The following is a 25721-nucleotide window of genomic DNA, read 5'->3' as shown; positions in this document are numbered from 1 at the left end:
GTCACAGGTCCTGTGAGTTGCGTTCTCCTTTACACTGTTAGCGCATACCTTATAAATGGTCATAAACGAACAAGAAGCAGGTCTTTGGAGGATTGTCCATTGGAAGTTTTCTCTTAGATTTTGTTTTTCAGGTTCATGTGCAGTGTGTTTAGCTATATAGATGTTGGTCTGATGTGATCGATTATCTATATGTAGATGCTGAGAATAGATGCAACCGGTACCTAGCCAATAGGATCTAGTTGTAGGATCTTTTTCCCCAGCAACTTGCATGCCCATCTCAGCATTTTGTTTTTAGGGAACTTGGCTGTTTGTTGATTCAAGTGGCTTTTAATGTATTTGTGGGTTTCCCTATATTGTTGAGTGACAGACAGTTCTTATATGAGTTTCTTGTAATCTTTGACTTTTTATATATTTGTCTTTTTAATCATATAGATATATGCCTTAGTTCTGCTGAGAGTCATCTACCAAGATGAACTGCTGTCAAGCTCATCCCTTAGTGATTTATGTTCAAAAGTGTGTTCTATAGACTAGACATTGAGATGTTGACTTTATGTTTGCCTACTTAAATGCATAAATGTATGTATGCACATGATTATTTAAATTGATGCTCTTCTGTAAGAATTTTGTGGCGTAGAATATAAGTATGGTCAAGAGATCCTTGTCTTTCTGTTTCTGCACCTGTTCTGTATTGAAAGTTTAAAACTTCCTGATAGGATATTTCCTTATTGAAAATTAAAATAATGACCAGACGTTTTCAGAGTTAAGCTTTTATTTATTTTTGTAAACTTAAGATGCTGTAGATCCTCTTTTCTTGCTTCGACATTTCATATCTAATACTTCATTCATAACCTCCAACCAGTTTATGCCTTATTCTTTTATCGAGAAAGAGGCGGCCCATGTTGAAGGTTTTAGCCCAGAATTAGCACTGGTAACAATTGGTGGTGGAAAAGAACTTGCGGAAAAGCTCGTGGTAAGTTTTATTTATTGACTTGATTTAAGCCATTAGCTCTTGAATTTCAGATTGCACATATGCAATTTAGATTCTCTTCGTATGTAGCCTAGACATTTCATTTGGTTTCTTTGAAATGCACATTTGAGGTTATGGACAGGTTCGACCAACTAGTGAAACTATTGTGAACCATATGTTCACCCAGTGGATTCATAGTTATCGGGATCTTCCTCTCATGGTTAATCAAATAAGTTCCGTCTCTGTTTAGGTATGTGTATGATGGATACACTTCCAACTATCTCATCCCCTTTGTGTGTGTGCCTATATTCTTTGCACATGCAAAAGCACAAACTTGTATACATACAGACATTACTATGCAATCATGGTGATCCTAGAATTGCACATAAATCACACACAGATAAACACACACAAAATTTCTGTAGATTCCTTGCATGTATATACACATGTATCAATATTTAAAAACTTGCCAAGTCAACTCATTGACTCGGCTTGACTTGACCCCTTGACAGGTCAATCCAATAAGGGGGCTTGGTTTTATCCAAAACTCAGTAAGGCTTTCTCTAAGTTTGGCGACAGATGCTATCATGACTTTAGTGGTTCTGTTTGGTTGTTACTTTTCATTGACATGTTGAATCGTTGATAGGTGTGACTCAATTATGTTAAAGCATGCAACTATAGACTATAGATCAGCTTAATGGTCTGGTTTATTTTTATTAAATGAGTAAAAATATCTTAGTCATGGCCTTGACGTTAATTTCACTTATTTTTTAATTATACAAGAGATCAAATCGTTCTATAACCCTTTTTTTATGTTTAAATGACAAGTTATATAGTCTGTTTTTCAAAAACAATAGCTAAGTACACCTGGCTCAAGCCACCAAGCTGACCTATCAAGTCATGATCGAGTCCTTACTGGGATTTAAAGCATTGGTTTGTATAGCTGCGTGGAAATTGGAATACTAAATCCAAACTTCTATGAATCCTAGCCACTCAGAGCATTCAATGTGGATATTGAAAAGTCTTCCTTTTAATGTGGTTGGCAGGATCTAGTATTCCTGCACATCTTTATGTTCTTTGTGTTTATACTTTATACCTGCACTATCTTGGAGTTTGCTGCTTTTTTTCTATGATTTCTGCCTCCTACGTTAATGAGGGGTTTTCTTTTTTCTTACCTTGTATACAAAAATGTCTGATCTGGCTGTTATGTGTTGCATAATGCATTGGTAGTGGGCAAATGTCACAAGGTGGGAAATGCGCACAAGACCATTTGTGAGGACTCTTGAATTTCTCTGGCAGGAGGGGCATACAGCTCATGCAACAGAAATTGAAGCAGAGAAAGAGGTATCTATTTAGTAAACAGGATGATTCAGACCAGTGAACACATAATATATCATGTTCAAATAAGATTTTGATATTCCTCTGCTGCAGGCATTGCAAATGATTGATATTTATACAAAATTTGCTTATGAAGAAGCTGCAATGCCTGTCATTACAGGACAAAAGTCCAGACTTGAAACATTTGCAGGTGCTTCCCGAACCTAAACAATTGAAGAAATGATGGGTGATCGAAAGGCTCTGCAGGCTGGAACAAGTCACAATCTTGGACAGAATTTTTCCCATGCCTTTGGCACTCAGGTGATAAGAATTTCATGAAGCTTTTGCTGTTCCAAGATATATGAAGGATTGGCACCAACTAATTTTTGTGATTGGCAATCCCTCCAATTTGACAATTGACTATCATAGTTAATACCTTGATATACAATCTATGGCCATAACATGGGTGTGTCTTACGTCAAAAGGAGGAATGAAAGAGATAAACAAGGCATAGCACCTAAAGATCAATGCACATGGTTAGATATATCTGGGAAGACATAGAACCAAAGAAGATCATTTGGAAAAATCTTATAAACCCTTTGAAGTGCATGCATGCACCTGTATTCATCAAGCAAGATTTTCTCTACACTTTTAGATCACAAGAATGTTGGATTAGCAAAATGCCTGTGGCAGTTCAGGAAAGGAGCATAGTTCATCAAACTGCTAACTTTGACCAAGTGTCAAATTACTATGGACGTTTGAGAGTACATGTTTACATATCAATTGCCTATACACTAACCACATCAATTACCTCTGCAAGATCAGTGACACCTTTCTTATGTTTATTTTCTGTAGAGCACATGTGCTAACTTGGTGGTTATTCTAGCTTAATTGAAACTAAAATCTGTTCCTTTTGATAAATTGAAATTTTGTTATGTGCAGTTCATGGATGAAAATGGACAAAGACAATATGTATCGCAGACATCGTGGGCAATTAGCACTCGTTTCATTGGTGGTATTATCATGACTCATGGAGATGATGCTGGCTTGATGCTGCCTCCTCGTATAGCACCAATACAGGTGATCGCAACTTCTTCTGTGCTTCATGTTCATGATTTGTCATGCCTATTGTTGGATAAGCTTGTGCATGGATAACCTCTTCGTTTAAAATTTGTGTAGTAGCTTTCATATAGGCATGTAAATTATGGAACATGAGCTGCTATGGCACTTAATTGTGCTTGACCCGCGCGGGTAAATTATGCACTTGACCTGATTTTGATTTAACCTATTGTGACCAAAAGTACTGTTTGAAGGCTCATTCCAAACTTAATCAACGACATTGGGTGGAGCAGAATGTTTCTCGTTTTGATCAGATAAAGGGGACAAAGTTGCGAAAATTCTTTTTCAAATTTTGTCCCATTCTATACGTATTTTACTTGCAAGGATTATCCTTAGATGATGCTTATGTCTTTCTCCTGGACTAATGCAAATTCTGATTGTTAGGTGATAATTGTTCCCATTTGGAAAAAAAGTGATGAAAAGGCAGGTGTTCTTAGTGCTGCAACACATGTGGAGGAGGCACTTAAATCAGCTGGTGTGAAAGTTAAGGTTGACAGTTCAGAGCAGAAGACCCCTGGATGGAAATTCAACTTCTGGGAGATGAAAGTATGTACACAATTCTTCTTCTTTGTTCCAGAAAACTCTATCCTTAAGAAGATACAAATTGTGCCGCTTAATCATGATTTCATTATATTAACTTGTGTAATGTAGGTCCTGAAAGAACAAGCTTTTTTATTTATGTATCTATGTATACAGAGCAGAAGCAAATTCTCCATCGCTAGGGAACAGACAGCTAGAGATATTAACAATTATTTTCTCAGAAATATGCTAAGGTAAAAGTAAAACAATTACTATGCTGCTATCATGCGATGCCATAATTTGATGGTTTATGTCTTTTCATCGCACATGAAAATCACAAGAACTCAAATATCTGTTGTTCCTGGTGCAAACCTACGGTTGGTAAAAGTTGTTGCACTGAAGTTGCATAAGTTTGCTTATTGAATATCAAATACTTTTTGAGGTTTTTGATGGCTGAAAAGTAGATTGGCCAAGGCTTTTGATAGTCTTTGTGTCAATATCTGTGTACTGCTTATAATGCTCAGTGAATACATGTTACTAACCAGGGAGTACCATTAAGGATTGAGATTGGGCCTCGTGATGTTTCAAATGGAAGTGTAGTCATCTCTAGAAGAGACATCCCAGGAAAACAAGGAAAAGTTTTTGGAATATCAATGGAACCTTCAACTTTGGTCCCATATATCAGGGACAGGCTGCAAGATGTTCAAGCATCTGTTCTTGAAAGGGCTATTACATTCCGTGACAGGTGTGTGATCTATATTTGCTTTGTTTAAATATTAAATTCTTGTTATCCTGCATCATCATGACATTAAGATCTGTCAGAATGGTAGCCTTCATGCGTACGATGCCTTTGCTGGCAGCCTAAACAAAGATTAACAGTGAAGCTAACATTGTTGCTTTCACTTGTAAGAACTATGGCTGGGTCTCCTTTCAGAAGGAGAATATATATTATAGTATTAAATTGTTGTGTTTATTGGTACATTTGGTCGAAAATAAGCTGTAAGAACCATGGCTAAAGCCATTTCCTCATTTACAAGTGCCCAGTCTGTCCCTCGACCCACAAATCCTCCTCAGGGCTCATTCACTTATTTCCTTCTTTTCTTTTCTTTTCACAACTAAACTGTGGCTTAATTCATCAGTGGATTCCAGCAGAAGACACCTTCTATAAAATAGCATGGCCTTACTGGCGTATGTGTTAGTATTTGAAGTTGATTTAACTGCAGCCTCGTTTCCAGTTTTTGTGTTTCACTTTCAAGTGATCTTGGTGTTGTTGACTTAATTTGAACTTCTGAATTTATATGCAGCAATATTGTTGACGTGAGTTCCTATGATGAGCTTAAGGCAGCGATTGCTGAGGGCAGATGGGCAAGGGGTCCTTGGTCGGCCAGGTTAAAATTTTTCTCCGTATGCTTTTCTTTTCCATGTTATATTTGTAGTTTTATGATTATTCACCATAAGTTACTTTCTTCTTTGTTGAAAACAGCGATGCTGAAGAATTACGGATAAAGGAAGAAACAGGTGCAACTATCAGGTGCATTCCTTTTGAGCAGCCAGAAGGGCTGAAAACGTGTTTCATGACGGGAAACCGTGCAAATGAGGTGGCTATATTTGCAAAATCATATTAGAGAGCCCTTGTGCCATGCTATTGTATTGTTCCTATGATGCCATTGCATCTGCATTTTTGTTATTTATGTTAAATGCTATTTTAATTTATGGGTCACCATTCACACTCTCCAATAATTTGTAAGATAATTTTTCCTTCCGCTCTTTCAAGAATTGTAAACTTGTGGGCTTGACGTCTAAAGAATTTATTTTACTGCTATACCCAGTTGGGTCCTTGGTCATAATGCTGATGTAGTGCTTACAATTCAACAGCAACTTGTGAAATCTTCAGCTGTGTCAGCGTAGTTTGTGTAAGATGAAGACAAGATATTTATGTTCAATAGTATCCAATAAAACTTAAAGGTCATGTAAGGATTATGAAATTCCAAGTTCATGATGGCAGTTCACAACAGGTGGTGGATTGTGCGGCTCATCTAACATCTCTCGTCTTCGTGCACCGTGAGGGAGGGAGAGACAGAGAGAAGATATTTAACCTGCGACAGCAACTGTGAGCGTGTGTGAGGGTTACTTTGGCAATGTGAGGAGAGAAATGGAGAATGTCTGCGAGAAGGAGATTATAGGGAGAGATTCCGGGAGAGTTTGCAATGAGCGAGATGAATGCGGAGGAGCAGGAAGGAGAAATCTCCCATTTACACCATCCGATTTTGTTGATTCGCAGGTGCTATCGGATGGTCATGGTGAGGGGATGGACAGTTTTGTGTGGGAGAAACGAAAATTTGTACAACATTACCTCTTAGCCAAAAAAAATCTGGCTCCATCACTTTGGAGAAGGAGGGGGGGGGGTCATTCTTCCATCGTGCATTGCATTATAAACGAATAAAAAATAAAAAATAGGATGACCTTGTTAGGCATTTCCTTGATACTAAAGTATGTTAGAGTCACAGTTTATATATATAAGGAGCTGAAATCCTTTGGTCGAACTGTGTGTGTGAGAAGCTGGTATCTATATTGTGTGTATGGTTGTGTGTAGCATAATTTTTTCTTTCTGTTAAACGTCGTTTTACATTTCAAATTTTGTTTTGGTTTTTTGAGTGCTTCAAAAAAACAAGGTTATGTTTTGAAAAGAGAGAAAAAGACTTGCCATTCATGACGCCTTTACCTAAGGTAACTAATTCAAAGGCTATATTTTTCTTAATGCATTTCATTTTTACTTAAACATCTTTTTTACCTTAAATGTGGTGTAGTGGTTATAAATAATCTTGAAGATTGATATTTCAAAGACTTTTAGATAAGAAAATTTTGAAAGATCATTTAAGAGATTAAGCCATTTTGATTTGAGACTTTTGAATCAAGAATCTTTGCATGTATCATTTGGATATCTTTGAAAACAAATGTAGGTTTTTGAAGATTTCTTTTGGAAACAATTTAATGTTTCCTTACGAATTTAAATATGTTTAAGATTTTGTTTTAATTCGGTTATTGCCTAGCAAGAGCTTCATCTTATTTTACTTAAGTTCTCTTAGAGAAGTACTTGTGATCATTCGTGAATTCCACATATGAATATGAATGCATAAATGTATTAATTCTATATGCTTGAAAAATAATCATTCATTTCTACCATAACATTCATCTAAAAACATTCGTACAATTACGTACATCTATATGTATATGTGCATATGCATAAATGCACTTGCATATATGATCATTTATAAAAACGATTTTAAAACAAGAGAGAGAGAGAGAGAGAAAGAGATCTTTTGAAAAGAAAAAAAAGACTTTAAAAAGATAGTGAGAGATGCATAATATATGTGTGTGTGTGTATGTGTGAAAGTCAATAAAAAATATGTTAAATCAAAAAGAAAAAAATAGAGAGAGATATTCATGTACATATATATGTATACACACATGTATAAACATATATGCATATATGAAAATTAAAATCAATAGAAAATTTGAAAAATTTTCGAGTTCGATTTTTCTATGTAGGCCAGAGAGGAACTTGGACTCATGCAAGAGCCTAGGCTAAGACTTCATTAAATATGTTCCTATTTTTTAAATTACTTTGAAAATAAGATTAAAAAGTTAATAATGTAAGAAAGCTCTTATCGAGATCTCTAATCAGGTGATTAAGAGAAATGCCAAACATGTCATGAAGATACATTTTAACATGTACACATTCGTAAGGGTTTTTCTAGGTTAAACAAATCTCAACTTCAAAAATTAATGTAATAACAAAGACATCACAACCCAAGCGGTTCTTACAGTTCATATTAATTGGAAAATCAATTAACTATGCATTAACATTATCTAAACATGAATAATGCACACATTGAGTGCGCAAAAAAAAAGAAAAAACATATTTCAAACCTAGAAAGAAAATGAAATCTTATTTCACTTTGCTCATGCTCTCGGTGCACTCAAGATTAGCTCTTGAGTCCGAAGAAAAGATCTTAAAACTAACTTATATGGCCATGAGGAGATGACTTAAGATATTAACTACATACCGGTAATTAAAATGCTTGAGAAAACGAATATTCTTCTCCAGATGATCCCAAAACCTTCCAAATGAGCCTTTGTGGTGTTGGGGTTGAGGAAGAAGCTTGCACCAAAGGTTGGAGAGAAAGAAGAAGAAGAAGAAGAAGAAGAGAAAGGGATTAGAACTTTCAAATTTTCAAATACGCTAACAGCATGATCAATGACAACCACCATTTCACTGTCAGGCTAAAAATAACAAAAAATTTAATGTTGGAAATCATGTCTAACATGCCCCATTACTTGATTACCATTTACAATAGGGCTCTGTGATGCAGATTTTACTGTCTGTGAAGTGTAAAACTATCATGATTGATAAAAATATGGTATTCCAATGGCACAAAGATATCATTGGCAGAATTGAGCGTTAGTGTTTATGACATGGAACTTTTATAAATCAGGCTAAGGGATTGGAGACTAGCATTTATCTCCTCCTAGATTATCAAATTTACAGTTATTCTTCGACAAAGGACCATTAATGCCATCTTGCTGTTGGCAATCAATGAGGGGAAAAAAGAAAAAAGGTTAAATCCTTGGTGTCCTTATCAAAATAATACAACAAAAAAATTGGTGACAACAAAACCAAACCATTATGCAAATTTTCACAAAGGCAAACTAGAATAATATTTTTCTCAAAAAGATAATATTCTGCCCTACCTATTAAGATCTTTATAAGAGCTGCACCCAGTTGATCTACTTGGGCACCTCTCTAAACCTCTCTTTAATGGCTGCAGAGGCCATCATTCTTTTCTTCTCTCTCAGTTTCTGCTATGTGATTCATGGGGTGCACTTCAGGTAGGCTTCTATGCCTCAACCTGCCCTTCTGCAGAGTCCATTGTGGCTTCCACCGTTCAGTCTTCTGTCAATGCCGACAAGACCATAGCCGCTTCCCTTCTCCACCTACACTTCCATGACTGCTTCGTTCAGGTAACAGCACAATTCCCCCGTCATCTTGTAGATATTCTCTTCAAAGTCCTAATGCTCTGCCTGAGAGGCACCAGTATGTTGCCAATCTGTTGCTATCTAGTGAAATTGTAGGGAGAAAAACCAAAATTTCATGAGGCTGTTCCTTTGTCAAGTGCATTGTCTGCTACGTTCTGCAATTTGATCAACTGGAACGCTCTGTGCTTCTTTGACAGGGATGTGATGGCTCAATTCTCATTGATGGGCCGAATGCAGAGAAAAGGAGCGGCCCCCATGCCGGTGTAAGAGGGTATGAATTAATTGAGGGTGTGAAATCTCAGCTGGAACAGACATGCCCTGGTGTTGTCTCCCGCTCAGACATAGTGGCAATGGCAGCAAGGGACGCAATTGCATTGGTAAAAATCTCAATTTTTAAGTTGGCATTTCGTGTACTAGCAGACTATTTTATCTGAATCCATAAAAGAGAAAGACTGGGGAAACTGAAGTCAAATTCTTTGCTGCAGAGTGGAGGACCACGTTACGAAGTTGAGACAGGAAGAAGATATGGCCGCGTTTCTGCGATTTCTGATGCAAGCATCATGCCGGACGTCGATGATCCGATTGATGTACTTAAATCGAAGTTCGCAACGAAGGGACTCTCTGCTGCAGACTTGGTTCTTCTGAGTGGAGGTAAAAAGAAGCTCTACCTTCATTGATTTTGATAATCCTGAGTCGCAGTGGTGTGGCAATGACGCTGAAACTGCAATTCAATGTTTGTCTCTTTATTTTTTCAGTGTGAATGGTTAAATCATGTTCTTTTTAACTGCATTGAAAGGTATTTTAGCGTCTTAGATGCCACCAGGTTTTTCTTTTAACCTTCAATCTCAACAACTGCTGACTTTAGTACAAAGAAAATTGCTCTGCCATCATGAAAATGTTGGATATTTTCTTCAGATTGGATGAATTTTGGGAATTGAATGAATCTTTAAACTTACCAATAACCACCGAAACAGAACTTCAATCGTCAGACAGAAACAGAAGTCAAAGAAGACCCTGTTCTCCCTTTACAAGCCTCTGCAGGACATGTAGTTTGTGAATTCAGAGAAGTAGTTCTGATCTTATCACTGTATAAAGCAATAGGCCCCAGCAGTTAGGTTCAACTCCAGACACCCAGTGAATATGAACCTGACCACCCAAAAAGGAAACTTCAATCATCAGACAGAACATAACTCAAAAGAAGACCCCTTTACAGCCACTGCTGGACCTGTAATTTGTGAATCCAGTGAAGTCTTCAGCATCTACCACAGTAAAAAGCAATATGCTTCCAGCATTAAAAGTGAAAAAAATTGCAGAAAGCCATTTTAATTGTCTCAAAATTGTAAGACACACAGGGTTTCCTTGTTTTTGGTCCTGCTCACAAAGAAATTCCTTTCAAAGATACTTCATTCAAGTCTCTAATGTTGTACTATGTTTGCAAATTGGCAGGTGGACATACCATAGGCACCACTGCATGTTTCTTCCTTGAGTTCCTCGACATCACTGAACCCATCTTCATAGCTCACACAAAGAACCTTTCCAGTCTTCTCCTTCAATTGACTGATAGCAAGGGCTTGAAACTTCCTCCTTTACCCTCAAAGGAATATCTAAGACAAAACGAAGGTACATCGTAGTGTAGCAAAATTCCTATTCTTGACGTCAAGTGATATATTACCTAGATTGTTTTCCCTTTTACTTCAAAATGAGTACGTTGATAAAACCAAGTGACCTATGGTTGGCAGTGGAAAACCGACTAGGATGGTTTTTGCAAACTAGACATCACAAGAAATCATTCCCCTTGAACTGCCCGTGTAAATATAGGGCTTTGTGGTGGAAGGGTTCATAACAAGATGAATTCTTCATACTTCTCCTATTATAAGGGTTCCTTGAGAAAAAGGGAAAAAAATGACTAGGCGAAAAAGTTAATACCCAACTAAAACACCACTTCCAAAATTGAGGCGAAAGTTGAAGGTTGATAAGATGAAAGGATGGATTCCATAGCCCACGACACATAATTTGTAGGTGCAACTTTGAGGAATGGTCGGAGGAAAAGGTACTCTTTGCCTTCCATAGTTCCATTTCACATAGAATAATTAACTCAGATTATTGAAAAGATATAACAACACACTAGAAATGAAAAACATGACAGGTCAATCTTCTCAACCTAATCAGCAGCAGCAAGATTCAATCTACTTCTTGTCAAAAACTACAAACATATGCAACCAGTCTTCTAATTGCCACAGCAATTGGTACTGATGCAGATCTTCAAATCAGTCGACAACTAATTCAGAATCAATCAAAAAAATTTAAAGCTGCAGACGAACAAAACTAATCACACATAGCCAAGCTATGATACCATGTGAACAAACTGAATATCTCACGAACAGGCAAATCTATCACATGTCTGAATTCCAAATTAATTTATTAAATATCTCACAAAATAGTTCTTTAAGAGCTTGATCAGCCAACAAACAGAAAAGAACAGGATCTCCAACGGCTTGAAACATAGCCTTTGCAGAGTCCTCGGCTCTCTACAGCTAAGATATTCAGCTGCGAAAGCAGAAAATAAAAAAAATAATAAAATATTACAAAGATAAGAAAATAAAAAATAAGAGATTACCAAAAAAAAAAAAACATACTGCTGACTTCCTAACATGGTAGATGCCATCTATAGTAAAAGATATTCAATGTTTCATTGCAATATTTGAAAATCATGTATACCACAACAGATCAAGACTCGTTTAACCAATCCCTTGGCATTCCAATGCAGAAGAACTCATATGAATGAATGCATACAGATATACAAATATCATAACTGGATTGGAAAACAATCGATGATCACATGATGATTATATACATATATGTTCACTCACTTTTAACAACTACAAGAAAAAAATCAATATTGATTTAAATAATTCTGCTTCTCCTCGGACGCCTCAAAGAATAACATGAAAAAAGGGAAGTTAAAGAATTAAATTAACTGAGAATACACTTATGAAAGCTAATGACAGACTTAACGTACTCCATTGTGAATGAAATACAAAAAAGTGTTGTTGAAACATAAAAAAACAAAGTGTACATACACACAAAAATTTCATCAAACAACTTGAGGACTAGTACATTGAAGACAACAAATGAGTGAGAGACCCAAGAAAAGATAACATACAAGAGCTGCATCCGCCATGGCAGACACAGAGCCTTTAGCAAGACAGAGAGAGGGAGGGAGAGAGAGAGAACAGGTTAACCTAGATGTTTCAGAAACGACCTCATATGAGAACACCCACCAGCGATTAGCGCTGGACAGAAGAGCGGGAGCTCGGAGGAAGACGGGTTGAATGGCAGTTGAAGAAGAAGAGGGGCGACGCAGGGGAAGCCTGAGGCTGAGAGGTTTAAAAGAGAGGAACGATTTTTTCCCCACTGAAAACATTCAGTGATGGATTATGTATGCCATGTAGTGAATTATATCAGCCATGCAAAATAGCCTCGCTCTAAGAGGAGGACCTTTACTCTAACATTAGCACTGTAGGTCGATCAGGGATAGTAAAGGACAATACGCTTACCCTAAATGTCATCAAGATTATTTTCATTATTGATACGATTTGATTGACAATCATAGAAGGCATAATGTGTACTTTGATCCAACGTCATCCCTCACAATGAACGGCTCCCACAGAGCACGTGAAGCCATACAATTATTTCTATTCGTTGGAGAACTCGTTTTTGAAAGAGATTTGGAGGGGGCGACAGAATCGGAAGAAGCATTATAGCTATGGAGAGGATGAAAATGGTGCGACAGTACCATCCAGGACAGAGTTCGTCTTCATGGTGAAATACTGTTAGGGTGTCGCCTTGTAGCTGCCAAAAATGACGCCAAAGACTGCACTCCTGCCCAAGATCTCAACCCCAGCCAAATGAAGCCCGTAGGTGAGAGATACAAGAAGGGTTTTCCCAAAACCGGGTCTCAACCTACTACAAGAGCTGGTGTTTGCAAGGCTTTACAAGTGCGAGCATTTACTAAATATCACTCAGCTCACTCCCATGCATTCCGTCCACACACATAAATCCTGCTATACAATCCCTAGTGCGTGTAACCCATCACCAAGTGCTCTAGGAAGGTCAAAGTAGCTATAGCTTTGGAGGGAACCCTGCCGGCCCGGCTAAAAGGCAAGAAGGCAAGCTGAAATCAAATAACTCCCACCCCGCAGCTACAGGGTGTCTTAGAGCTCACCTGCCGGAGCTAGTCCGGCGACGCCACCAAGGAAGAAAGTCCACAGCAAGAGTTGTTCCTTGGTATCCAGCAAAATCCTCTCCTCGGCATTGATTGCTCTCGGCTACAATCGGGCAGTGCTGCCGCATGTCCTTGCTTAGCGCAAGAGGAGCAAATAGTTACTGTCTGACAAGTTACTATGGCAGAGAGAAGGGTATGCACTTCAGTGCGGTCCAGTTTGCCCCAAATTGATTAACGTTTTGGAGGAAGCGGTCGCTGGTATGGCACCGGCGGATGCCCTTCCTTCTCTCTGCCACAACCGGTTCAAGGCTACCGCCAGCAGCTTTCCCTTCTCTTGCTGCAATGGCTGTCGCTTGATGAACCTCAGTAGTGGAGATCGTCACCGTGTGACTGATTGAACCCCAGTCAAGTGTTGATCCAGGGGAGGCAATCGCCGGAAGCGCCGGCGAACGCTGCGATCTCCACGCAATCCCACGACTTGGCCAAGCTCCCCGCTGCTGAACAGCCGCAGGATTCTCCCAAAACAGCAAGCAGAGAAGTCACTATTGATTACAATAAGTTAGGAAATTTAATCAACAAATACGTCACCGGAGATAGTATAGAACCCCAGGAGATTTCGGAATTGGGGCGTGGCAACTGCCGGTAGCACAGGCGAGCGCATATTCTCCATCTTCAGGTTCAGTGCAGCGCTCGTCCTCTTCTTCAACAGCTCCTCTCGAATAGGTTCAGCATCCAAAACATAACAGCATCAAATCCAAACAATGTAATAGGAATGAAATGCTCAGAAGCTAGGGTCATCACCAGATTTCAAAGATTACCCAAACAGATTACAGAATGGGGGCGCAAGCGAGGATCCCCCCTCGCAAGGTGGTTCAGGGGATGCACAGGGATTGTAGACGCTCTCCGAATTTTATAAATTCAATCCCTGCAGCGTTGCTTCTGAAATTTGGGCAGTAGCTTGCCGAAGTGATGAGGATTAGACACCCCAAAGCTCAGCTTCAAGTTAGCTCTCCAGAAGAATCACATGCAGAAAAACTCCTGCTTGAAACAACAGTCTCTGCCCGATGACGAACAGAGAGCTCCCGTGACGATTCTCATCCTTCTTCAGCAGAATTTGGGGATTTCTCCCGAATTGATTACAAAATCAGTTAATAACAGTTCAGATCATCAATTAACATCAAGGGGTAGTAGAACAAGTCACCATATCGCATTCAAATCCCAATTTCTGAGCGAAATCGGGGAAAACACGCTGCCTGAGATTCTGGTGGCGATGTCCGGCGTCGCCCCTCTGGTTTTTCAGCCAATCTCTCCTCACGGAAATGGGATTCCGACGAGGGTGAGGCTGGCGCCAAGCTCGCCACCAAGAGGGGAGAACTCCCGCGGGAGAAAACGAACTCAAATCTTCATTATGATTAAAAGATGATTAGGTTATTACATCAACTGTAGCTTTTATAGTGCTACGTCGTTCTGGGTCAAGCCCGTGTCTCATTCCGAGACGATACAAGGAAAGCCCTAGCCCTGCGTGCGAATGACACATCAGGAAGGAACCAAAACTCAAAGTAAATCATTTACAACCGTATCGGACTGACCGAGTCGGTTTGTTTTATTCTATGTCCTGCTGAGTCCGCGCCTCGAACTGGTCTTCGCTGAACGTGTGAGCACAAGGCTCACCACTTGCCTAGGTTCGCCCTAGGCTGCTAGAGTCTTCCGCTGACTTGAACCCATTTTCGGTGGTCTGGTTTTCGTTGACCTGCTGACTGTTGACTACTATCTCGCTGCGCTCTTGACTCAACCCCCCCTGCACCTTGGACTGTCGCTGCCAAGGCTGCTGGGCGCTCATGCTCCCGTATAACCTCACTTTGATTCGCGGCATAGGCGACTATTGCCACCTCTTGCGCTATAGCCTCACAATATGTTCAGCCCCGCACCTCGGCTGAACCTGTAGCCTTGTTAGCCTCACTGCCCCCTGGACACTCCATGCTGCTATCTCCTGTTATTGGTGATATGCTCTCCGCAGTCTGCCCGTTGTAGACCTTACCCACATCCTCGTTCCAACGCACTGCGGCGCCCTTGGCCTTGCCTACTTGCGGTACTCACTCTCGGCACTCGTTGGCCTCTCTCGGCATAGTCCTAGGTAGTCTTGTAACAAATCCACCGTCCTTAGAACGAGCTTGTCCCCATGCTCGCGCATCCGAAAATTAGAGACAAATCTGATCCATTTCTTCCCATGAGGTCCCGCTGTCAGGTCCTTCCCACTCTACTGTGGGAGGAGTTTGGAATATGGCTGGCCTAAGAGGGACTTCTGTCTCATTGGAAGCCTCTTTAACCAAACGTAACCGCCGACTACAAACTCCCTATCCTTCCCGCCTCGGTCGTAGGTCTGTTTCATCCAATGCTGCAGATGTTTTGTTTCAAAGAAGCCAATACCTCATCGTGGGTATGCAGGTTGCTATCGATCTCATCATCTACTGCCATGCCTCCCTCATACCTCGTGATCATCGGTGGACGAAGCCTCATATGGGGTTACCCATGTCCTGTAGTGTTGGCTGGAGTTGTATGACCACTCAGCCTAAGAGAGATATCGAACCCACGTGTTCGGTCTATCCTATCCACTGCATAGCATCTCAGCCATGTCTCTACAGTGCGATGGACGATCTCACTCTGACCGTCGGTTTGGGGATGGTGTGCGGTACTAAAAAGAAGTGTAGTTCCCGCCATCTCCATGTACTCCCTCCAAAATGAGCTTAGAAAAATAGAATCACGATCACACACAATAGTGTGTGGCATCCATGCAACTTTCCAATGTAGTCTTGGCATACCTCAGCCACCATAGGCCCATGATAATGCTTGGGCAACATAGCAAAGCGACTCTACTTGGTTAAGCAATCTACGACTACAAGCATGGCTTCCTTGTATTCCGACTTAGGCAAGGCATCTATAAAATCCATCGGGACGTCTACCCAAGGCCTAGTCGGTATAGCTAAGGGATTCAATAATCCATAAGGCTTGACTGCCTCGTATTTCTCCCTTTGTTCTCCCTTTGACAGACTTGGCACTCTGCCTCGTATTTCTCCCTTTGTTCTCCCTTTGACAGACTTGGCACTGTCTCACCATCTCACGTATATCCGATTTGAAGCCTTCCCACCAGAATTGTGCCTTGATGCGGCTGGAGGTCTTGGTCACACCCACATGGCCCACGGCTGCCGAAGTATGGAAGTGTGCAAAGTTCATGCCTCAAGGGTGATCCCTTAGGTATAACAACTCGTTTTTTGTGCTGCAATAACTCGCCCTTCAAGCTGTAATGGAGTATAGATCTTGGGTTTTGGCGCAAGGAAACTATCAATAATCTCAAACTTAGGTCCTCGTTTTGTGCAGCTAAAATCCGACTCCATATATTGGAAGTGCAGCTAAAATCCGACTCCATACATCGGTCTCCAAGACTGAAAATGTCATCAACGGCTCGTTTAGGCATGACAGCGAATCAACTGCTGTATTTTCAGGCCCACGCTTATATTCAATGCTAAAATCATAGCCAAGTAGCTTGGCTAGCCACCTCAGCTAACTAACTTGGTTCAAGCCTTAAAAAATACAATCAATAAGCATATGCTCTAACTTCTGATAATCCTAGTGAAGACCAACAAACACATTAAATCAATACCAAGGTTTAACAACTCCAACATTCACAGTTCTTCTGAACCATACCTTGGTATAGCTAGGACATGTGCAACTTAGCTACATGGTTTTAAACAGAATCAAATGCTCAATGAAAAGAACACGACAGTTAACAATCAAACAAGAACTACTATAATTAAGATTTAAACAAGCATGGAACCACAACACTACTTTAACCCATGTCCCTACTATGCTAGAGTATACACAATAAGTACTCTGACCAAATTACGCACTTCATAAAACGGACTCAAACGAAGCATGACCATAAATAAATATTGAACATGGGTCTCAAAGTCTAAGGACTCTAAACCAGGTTGACATTCAACAATAAGACCAAACCTCAACTAAAATAGTATTGCCTCGTATCCTCACCAATTAGGAATATAGCAAAAGACGTCAAGTTTTCTTTGCAAAGAATTGAACTTTGAAATGGCTTATTCTTTTCAAAAATTTTCACCATGGGCTTTTAGTGCATGTTGTGTGCAAAAGACATAACCTTCTTTTACCTAAAGTATTCGATGAAGTATTAGGATTTGGAATCGCACCGATGCTATCAAATCTCATGAAGGGATTTCTTTCCATTTTCAAGGTATGAGAATAAAGAAATTGTTCTCAGCTTCATAGGAAACCAAAGAAAAGGAGTGGATATTAACCTTGAATCATTCGCCCACAAAGGATCTACAATCAATGTTAGAGACTTCAGCCTTCATGTCCTTCATCCCTTGGCAGACACTTTTTTTTTCTTGCTTTCTTTTGTCATTGATTTTCTTTTTTCTATTATTGCTTCTTTTTTTTTTACTTGCCTTCTTTGTCGTTTTGATTTTTTTTTTTTTTTAGGCCGACCTTCACCTTTGAGGGAAGTACCTCACCACCCCAAAGGCTACTACAAAACACCATCTCTCTTTGATGGTTTTGTGTAGCTTTGTCACGCCTCATACCCACTTCAACTTGTGAGTTTCAACGAGACAAAATGTTCATAGGTTGCTATCTTCATGGAATACACATAAATCACCTTTATGCATACTCAATACTCTCGATTACTAACCCAGAGGAACAACTACACTCGCCCCGAGCCCATCTCTCAACACTAATTTTGCTATCTGTCAAGGTTTCAAAGAACACTCGGGTTTCCACCTCATCACACTTTCATGTTTGATTCTTGTAGATGTTTGATTGCAAAGGCGAATAGCATTTCCTAATCCTTGAGTTCCTCGACATCACTGAACCCATCTTGATAGCTCACACAAAGAATCTTTCCAGTCTTCTCCTTCAATTGACTGATAGCAAGGGCTTGAAAATTCCTCCTTTACACTCAAAGGAATATCTAAGACAAAGCGAAGGTACATCGTAGTGCAGCAAAATTCTTTTTCAAAATAGTTGGTAAAGTTTATTAAAAAATTCTTGACGTCAAGTGATATATTACCTAGATTGTTTTCCCTTTTCCTTCAAAATGAGTACGTTGATAAAACCAAGTGACCTATGGTTGGAAGTAGAAAACCGACTAGGATGGTTTTTGCAAACTAGACATCGCAAGAAATCATTCCCCTTGAACTGCTCGTGTAAATATAGGGCTTTGTGGTGGAAGGGTTCATAACAAGATGAATTCCTCATACTTCTCCTATTAAAAGGGTTCCTTGAGAAAAAGGAAAAAAAATGACTAGGCGAAAAAGTTAATTCCAGCGCTCCTATCCAACTAAAACACCACTTCCAAAGCTGAGGCGAAAGTTGAAGGTTGATAAGATGAAAGGATGGATTCCATAGCCCACGACACATAATTTGTAGGTGCAACTTTGAGGAATGGTCGGAGGAAAAGGTACTCTTTGCCTTCCATAGTTCCATTTCACATAGAGGCGTCGACGAAGAGAAAAGAGGAAGACGAGGGGAGCCCGACGGGAGAGTGCGTGCCCTAACGGGCATGCTTTCGGAATGGTCAAAAAAAAAAAATCCGCGTTTTGTTATGCTGGAAATTTTTTAATGCGTTTACAAAATAAGCAGGTCCAAAGAACTGCAATGTTTCAAAGTGACCCGGTTTTGATTAGGAAATTTAATGTGAAACCAATCACTAAGCTGAATAAACAGGTCCATTTAACCATCCGTTTTGAATCAAGAAGCCAGATCTGGAACAGAAAATCTCATATAAAACCAAGCATTCAAGTTATGGTTTTTGAAGAATATGGGTTTAGTTTGATTTTCTGTTTGTGCGGGCAGATTTTCCTCTGTGTTCTGGGTCTGGGCTCCTTCTATTTGGGTTTGGGACTGGTCCTTTTTAGATTCTCTCTGGATCTGGGTCTGATACTTCTTCAGTTGTTTTTGTACATCTCTCACAAAGGACATAAGTTTAGTAATTTGTGTTTTTAATACTTCCACTTTCTCTTTGAGGTTAAGGACCTCATTCTTCAGTAACTGGAAGTTGGAGTCTTGTTATTATAAATCTGTATTCATAGAGAGACTTGGGTTTTATCCCGCAACTCTACGTTTCTGCAAGTGGATGTGTATCTTTGTGTTCAGATATTATTTCTGATAGACTTGGCTTAATGCCGCAACTCCTCATAAATCCTTATATGATTTTCAGATGTGATATGGGTTTCTCCATTCCATTATCCTTATATCTGTTTCTTTTATCCATCCAGCTGTGGGTTCCTGTACAATATATTGGCATAACTATTCTCAGCTGACGTTAGTAGTTCAATGGAGAAGTCAAATAATTTAATTTCATTAACTAACCTTCTAATATCTTTTTTGACAATGGAATTTTCTAATTTCGATTTAATCCAGTGTTTTACCTGTGTGTTATCTGTTCTCACAATGAATTTTGTGAAGACAACATATATCTCAAAATGTAGTAATGCATAATAAATTGCATTGCGGTTTATTTCCCACTTGGTTTGATTCTCTTTGAAACTTCTTGAATGATGCCTGCTTAAATATATGTGTGTTTCGTTTTCATTTGTATATTTTAATACTGATCCGTAGCTTTTGCTTATGCGTCCGATTCTATTCCAAATGAAATTTCATGTTTGGTGTGGGAAATATAATTTTGGATGGTTTTTGCATCTCTTGTATTCTAATTGTATGTTTTCTATCTTTTTCATCCCAATAATATTGGGTGTCTTTTCTTAGTTTTTTCTGTATGGGTATACAATGTTTTGATAATTTTGGAATATATAATGTTTTCATAAATTCTCTAAGCATATAACTGAGTGGAATGTGATGGTACTGCTTTTGCTAATCCTCATTTATCACTTTATATATTAATTATTCATGTGTCATGTTTTGATGAGTTTTGACCAGAGGAGCCTCCTATTGGATTCTTATTAACATTGTATGAACAATATGAAATTTTGCATACGTTTTGGGTAAGTGGGAGCCAAAACTCTTCTTCTATTTTACATGTACGGTACAAGAGTAAGAGTCGAACTATAACACATCCCAAGTTGGCCCCCTCTTTTTTTTGTTATTTTAAAGGGTGAGTGGTTCATTCTACCGTCCCTAAGAAAGATCACTGTCCCCCCTCCCCGGGTTTTCACATAGCATGGTTCGGGCCCTTTTACGGACTAGAAGTAAAACGCACCGAAACGTGACAGTGACCACTTAAAGACTCGAACCTGAGTCCTTATAAGAGCCGGACTACTTTGCCACCCAGTACGCTACCTTGCCAAGGTTTGAGCCCAGAATTAGCACTGGTAACAATTGGTGGTGGAAAAGAACTTGAGGAAAAGCTCGTGGTAAGTTTTATTTATTGACTTGATTTAAGCCATTAGCTTTTGAATTTCAGATTGCACATATGCAATTTAGATTCTCTTCGTATGTAGCCTAGACATTTCATTTGGTTTCTATGAAATGCACATTTGAGGTTATGGACAGGTTCGACCAACTAGTGAAACTATTGTGAACCATATGTTCACCCAGTGGATTCATAGTTATCGGGATCTTCCTCTCATGATTAATCAAGTAAGTTCCGTCTCTGTTTAGGTAGGTGTATGATGGATACACTTCCAACTATCTCATCCCCTTTGTGTGTGTGCCTATATTCTTTGCACATGCAAAAGCACAAACTTGTATACATACAGACATTACTATGCAATCATGGTGATCCTCGAATTGCACATAAATCACACACAGATAAACACACACAAAAGAAGAAGAAGAAAAAAATAAACAACATTCATGCTGTCTCCATTAAGTTTTTCTAGTTTGCCAAGTTTTCTGTAGATTCCTTGCATGTATATACACATGTATCAATATTTAAAAACTTGCCAAGTCAACTCATTGACTCGGCTTGACTTGACCCCTTGACAGGTCAATCCAATAAGGGGGCTTGGTTTTATCCAAAACTCAGTAAGGCTTTCTCTAAGTTTGGCGACAGATGCTATCATGACTTTAGTGGTTCTGTTTGGTTGTTACTTTTCATTGACATGTTGAATCGTTGATAGGTGTGACTCAATTATGTTAAAGCATGCAACTATAGACTATAGATCAGCTTAATGGTCTGGTTTATTTTTATTAAATGAGTAAAAATATCTTAGTCATGGCCTTGACGTTAATTTCACTTATTTTTTAATTATACAAGAGATCAAATCGTTCTATAACCCTTTTTTTATGTTTAAATGACAAGTTATATAGTCTGTTTTTCAAAAACAATAGCTAAGTACACCTGGCTCAAGCCACCAAGCTGACCTATCAAGTCATGATCGAGTCCTTACTGGGATTTAAAGCATTGGTTTGTATAGCTGCGTGGAAATTGGAATACTAAATCCAAACTTCTATGAATCCTAGCCACTCAGAGCATTCAATGTGGATATTGAAAAGTCTTCCTTTTAATGTGGTTGGCAGGATCTAGTATTCCTGCACATCTTTATGTTCTTTGTGTTTATACTTTATACCTGCACTATCTTGGAGTTTGCTGCTTTTTTTCTATGATTTCTGCCTCCTACGTTAATGAGGGGTTTTCTTTTTTCTTACCTTGTATACAAAAATGTCTGATCTGGCTGTTATATGTTGCATAATGCATTGGTAGTGGGCAAATGTCACAAGGTGGGAAATGCGCACAAGACCATTTGTGAGGACTCTTGAATTTCTCTGGCAGGAGGGGCATACAGCTCATGCAACAGAAATTGAAGCAGAGAAAGAGGTATCTATTTAGTAAACAGGATGATTCAGACCAGTGAACACATAATATATCATGTTCAAATAAGATTTTGATATTCCTCTGCTGCAGGCATTGCAAATGATTGATATTTATACAAAATTTGCTTATGAAGAAGCTGCAATGCCTGTCATTACAGGACAAAAGTCCAGACTTGAAACATTTGCAGGTGCTTCCCGAACCTAAACAATTGAAGAAATGATGGGTGATCGAAAGGCTCTGCAGGCTGGAACAAGTCACAATCTTGGACAGAATTTTTCCCATGCCTTTGGCACTCAGGTGATAAGAATTTCATGAAGCTTTTGCTGTTCCAAGATATATGAAGGATTGGCACCAACTAATTTTTGTGATTGGCAATCCCTCCAATTTGACAATTGACTATCATAGTTAATACCTTGATATACAATCTATGGCCATAACATGGGTGTGTCTTACGTCAAAAGGAGGAATGAAAGAGATAAACAAGGCATAGCACCTAAAGATCAATGCACATGGTTAGATATATCTGGGAAGACATAGAACCAAAGAAGATCATTTGGAAAAATCTTATAAACCCTTTGAAGTGCATGCATGCACCTGTATTCATCAAGCAAGATTTTCTCTACACTTTTAGATCACAAGAATGTTGGATTAGCAAAATGCCTGTGGCAGTTCAGGAAAGGAGCATAGTTCATCAAACTGCTAACTTTGACCAAGTGTCAAATTACTATGGACGTTTGAGAGTACATGTTTACATATCAATTGCCTATACACTAACCACATCAATTACCTCTGCAAGATCAGTGACACCTTTCTTATGTTTATTTTCTGTAGAGCACATGTGCTAACTTGGTGGTTATTCTAGCTTAATTGAAACTAAAATCTGTTCCTTTTGATAAACTGAAATTTTGTTATGTGCAGTTCATGGATGAAAATGGACAAAGACAATATGTATCGCAGACATCGTGGGCAATTAGCACTCGTTTCATTGGTGGTATTATCATGACTCATGGAGATGATGCTGGCTTGATGCTGCCTCCTCGTATAGCACCAATACAGGTGATCGCAACTTCTTCTGTGCTTCATGTTCATGATTTGTCATGCCTATTGTTGGTTAAGCTTGTGCATGGATAACCTCTTCGTTTAAAATTTGTGTAGTAGCTTTCATATAGGCATGTAAATTATGGAACATGAGCTGCTATGGCACTTAATTGTGCTTGACCCGCGCGGGTAAATTATGCACTTGACCTGATTTTGATTTAACCTATTGTGACCAAAAGTACTGTTTGAAGGCTCATTCCAAACTTAATCAACGACATTGGGTGGAGCAGAATGTTTCTCATTTTGATCAGATAAAGGGGACAAAGTTGCGAAAATTTTCTTTTTCAAATTTTGTCCCATTCTATACGTATTTTACTTGCAAGGATTATCCTTAGATGATGCTTATGTCTTTCTCCTGGACTAATGAAAATTCTGATTGTTAGGTGATAATTGTTCCCATTTGGAAAAAAAGTGATGAAAAGGCAGGTGTTCTTAGTGCTGCAACACATGTGGAGGAGGCACTTAAATCAGCTGGTGTGAAAGTTAAGGTTGACAGTTCAGAGCAGAAGACCCCTGGATGGAAATTCAACTTCTGGGAGATGAAAGTATGTACACAATTCTTCTTCTTTGTTCCAGAAAACTCTATCCTTAAGAAGATACAAATTGTGCCGCTTAATCATGATTTCATTATATTAACTTGTGTAATGTAGGTCCTGAAAGAACAAGCTTTTTTATTTATGTATCTATGTATACAGAGCAGAAGCAAATTCTCCATCGCTAGGGAACAGACAGCTAGAGATATTAACAATTATTTTCCCGTACTTCTATCGCAAAAAATAGAAATATGCTAAGGTAAAAGTAAAACAATTACTATGCTGCTATCATGCGATGCCATAATTTGATGGTTTATGTCTTTTCATCGCACATGAAAATCACAAGAACTCAAATATCTGTTGTTCCTGGTGCAAACCTACGGTTGGTAAAAGTTGTTGCACTGAAGTTGCATAAGTTTGCTTATTGAATATCAAATACTTTTTGAGGTTTTTGATGGCTGAAAAGTAGATTGGCCAAGGCTTTTGATAGTCTTTGTGTCAATATCTGTGTACTGCTTATAATGCTCAGTGAATACATGTTACTAACCAGGGAGTACCATTAAGGATTGAGATTGGGCCTCGTGATGTTTCAAATGGAAGTGTAGTCATCTCTAGAAGAGACATCCCAGGAAAACAAGGAAAAGTTTTTGGAATATCAATGGAACCTTCAACTTTGGTCCCATATATCAGGGACAGGCTGCAAGATGTTCAAGCATCTGTTCTTGAAAGGGCTATTACATTCCGTGACAGGTGTGTGATCTATATTTGCTTTGTTTAAATATTAAATTCTTGTTATCCTGCATCATCATGACATTAAGATCTGTCAGAATGGTAGCCTTCATGCGTACGATGCCTTTGCTGGCAGCCTAAACAAAGATTAACAGTGAAGCTAACATTGTTGCTTTCACTTGTAAGAACTATGGCTGGGTCTCCTTTCAGAAGGAGAATACATATTATAGTATTAAATTGTTGTGTTTATTGGTACATTTGGTCGAAAATAAGCTGTAAGAACCATGGCTAAAGCCATTTCCTCATTTACAAGTGCCCAGTCTGTCCCTCGACCCACAAATCCTCCTCAGGGCTCATTCATTTATTTCCTTCTTTTCTTTTCTTTTGACAACTAAACTGTGGCTTAATTCATCAGTGGATTCCAGCAGAAGACACCTTCTACAAAATAGCATGGCCTTACTGGCGTATGTGTTAGTATTTGAAGTTGATTTAACTGCAGCCTCGTTTCCAGTTTTTGTGTTTCACTTTCAAGTGATCTTGGTGTTGTTGACTTAATTTGAACTTCTGAATTTATATGCAGCAATATTGTTGACGTGAGTTCCTATGATGAGCTTAAGGCAGCGATTGCTGAGGGCAGATGGGCAAGGGGTCCTTGGTCGGCCAGGTTAAAATTTTTCTCCGTATGCTTTTCTTTTCCATGTTATATTTGTAGTTTTATGATTATTCACCATAAGTTACTTTCTTCTTTGTTGAAAACAGCGATGCTGAAGAATTACGGATAAAGGAAGAAACAGGTGCAACTATTAGGTGCTTTCCTTTTGAGCAGCCAGAAGGGCTGAAAACGTGTTTCATGACGGGAAACCGTGCAAATGAGGTGGCTATATTTGCAAAATCATATTAGAGAGCCCTTGTGCCATGCTATTGTATTGTTCCTATGATGCCATTGCATCTGCATTTTTGTTATTTATGTTAAATGCCATTTTAATTTATGGGTCACCATTCACACTCTCCAATAATTTGTAAGATAATTTTTCCTTCCGCTCTTTCAAGAATTGTAAACTTGTGGGCTTGACGTCTAAAGAATTTATTTTACTGCTATACCCAGTTGAGTCCTTGGTCATAATGCTGATGTAGTGCTTACAATTCAACAGCAACTTGTGAAATCTTCAGCTGTGTCAGCGTAGTTTGTGTAAGATGAAGACAAGATATTTATGTTCAATAGTATCCAATAAAACTTAAAGGTCATGTAAGGATTATGAAATTCCAAGTTCATGATGGCAGTTCACAACAGGTGGTGGATTGTGCGGCTCATCTAACATCTCTCGTCTTCGTGCACCGTGAGGGAGAGAGAGACAGAGAAAGATATTTAACCTGCGA

The 25721-nt window shown here is 39.0% G+C and overlaps 2 protein-coding genes and 1 pseudogene across 2 annotated transcripts; all 3 read left to right on the top strand.

The window, feature by feature from the left end:
- Window positions 1–862: 862 nt before the first annotated feature.
- Window positions 863–25563, top strand: LOC116266707 (proline--tRNA ligase, chloroplastic/mitochondrial-like). The gene is given in 10 exon segments (XM_050081128.1): window positions 863–905; window positions 20517–20581; window positions 20721–20807; window positions 21874–21987; window positions 22075–22281; window positions 22903–23040; window positions 23466–23627; window positions 24166–24365; window positions 24925–25008; window positions 25104–25563. Coding segments are annotated over 10 exon segments (1242 nt in total). The 3' UTR covers window positions 25246–25563.
- Window positions 1868–5614, top strand: LOC116267059 (proline--tRNA ligase, chloroplastic/mitochondrial-like; annotated as a pseudogene).
- Window positions 6075–14583, top strand: LOC116266708 (cationic peroxidase 2-like). Its single transcript, XM_031648019.1, has 4 exons — window positions 6075–6222; window positions 8694–8944; window positions 9157–9336; window positions 9445–14583. Exons 1-4 carry the CDS (start codon window positions 6075–6077, stop codon window positions 9634–9636), a joined length of 771 nt encoding a protein of 256 aa, XP_031503879.1. The 3' UTR covers window positions 9637–14583.
- Window positions 25564–25721: the final 158 nt, after the last annotated feature.

Source organism: Nymphaea colorata, chromosome 13 (genome assembly GCF_008831285.2).
Source record: "Nymphaea colorata isolate Beijing-Zhang1983 chromosome 13, ASM883128v2, whole genome shotgun sequence".
NCBI lineage: Eukaryota > Viridiplantae > Streptophyta > Magnoliopsida > Nymphaeales > Nymphaeaceae > Nymphaea > Nymphaea colorata.
This window is presented reverse-complemented; position numbering and strand designations above follow the sequence as displayed.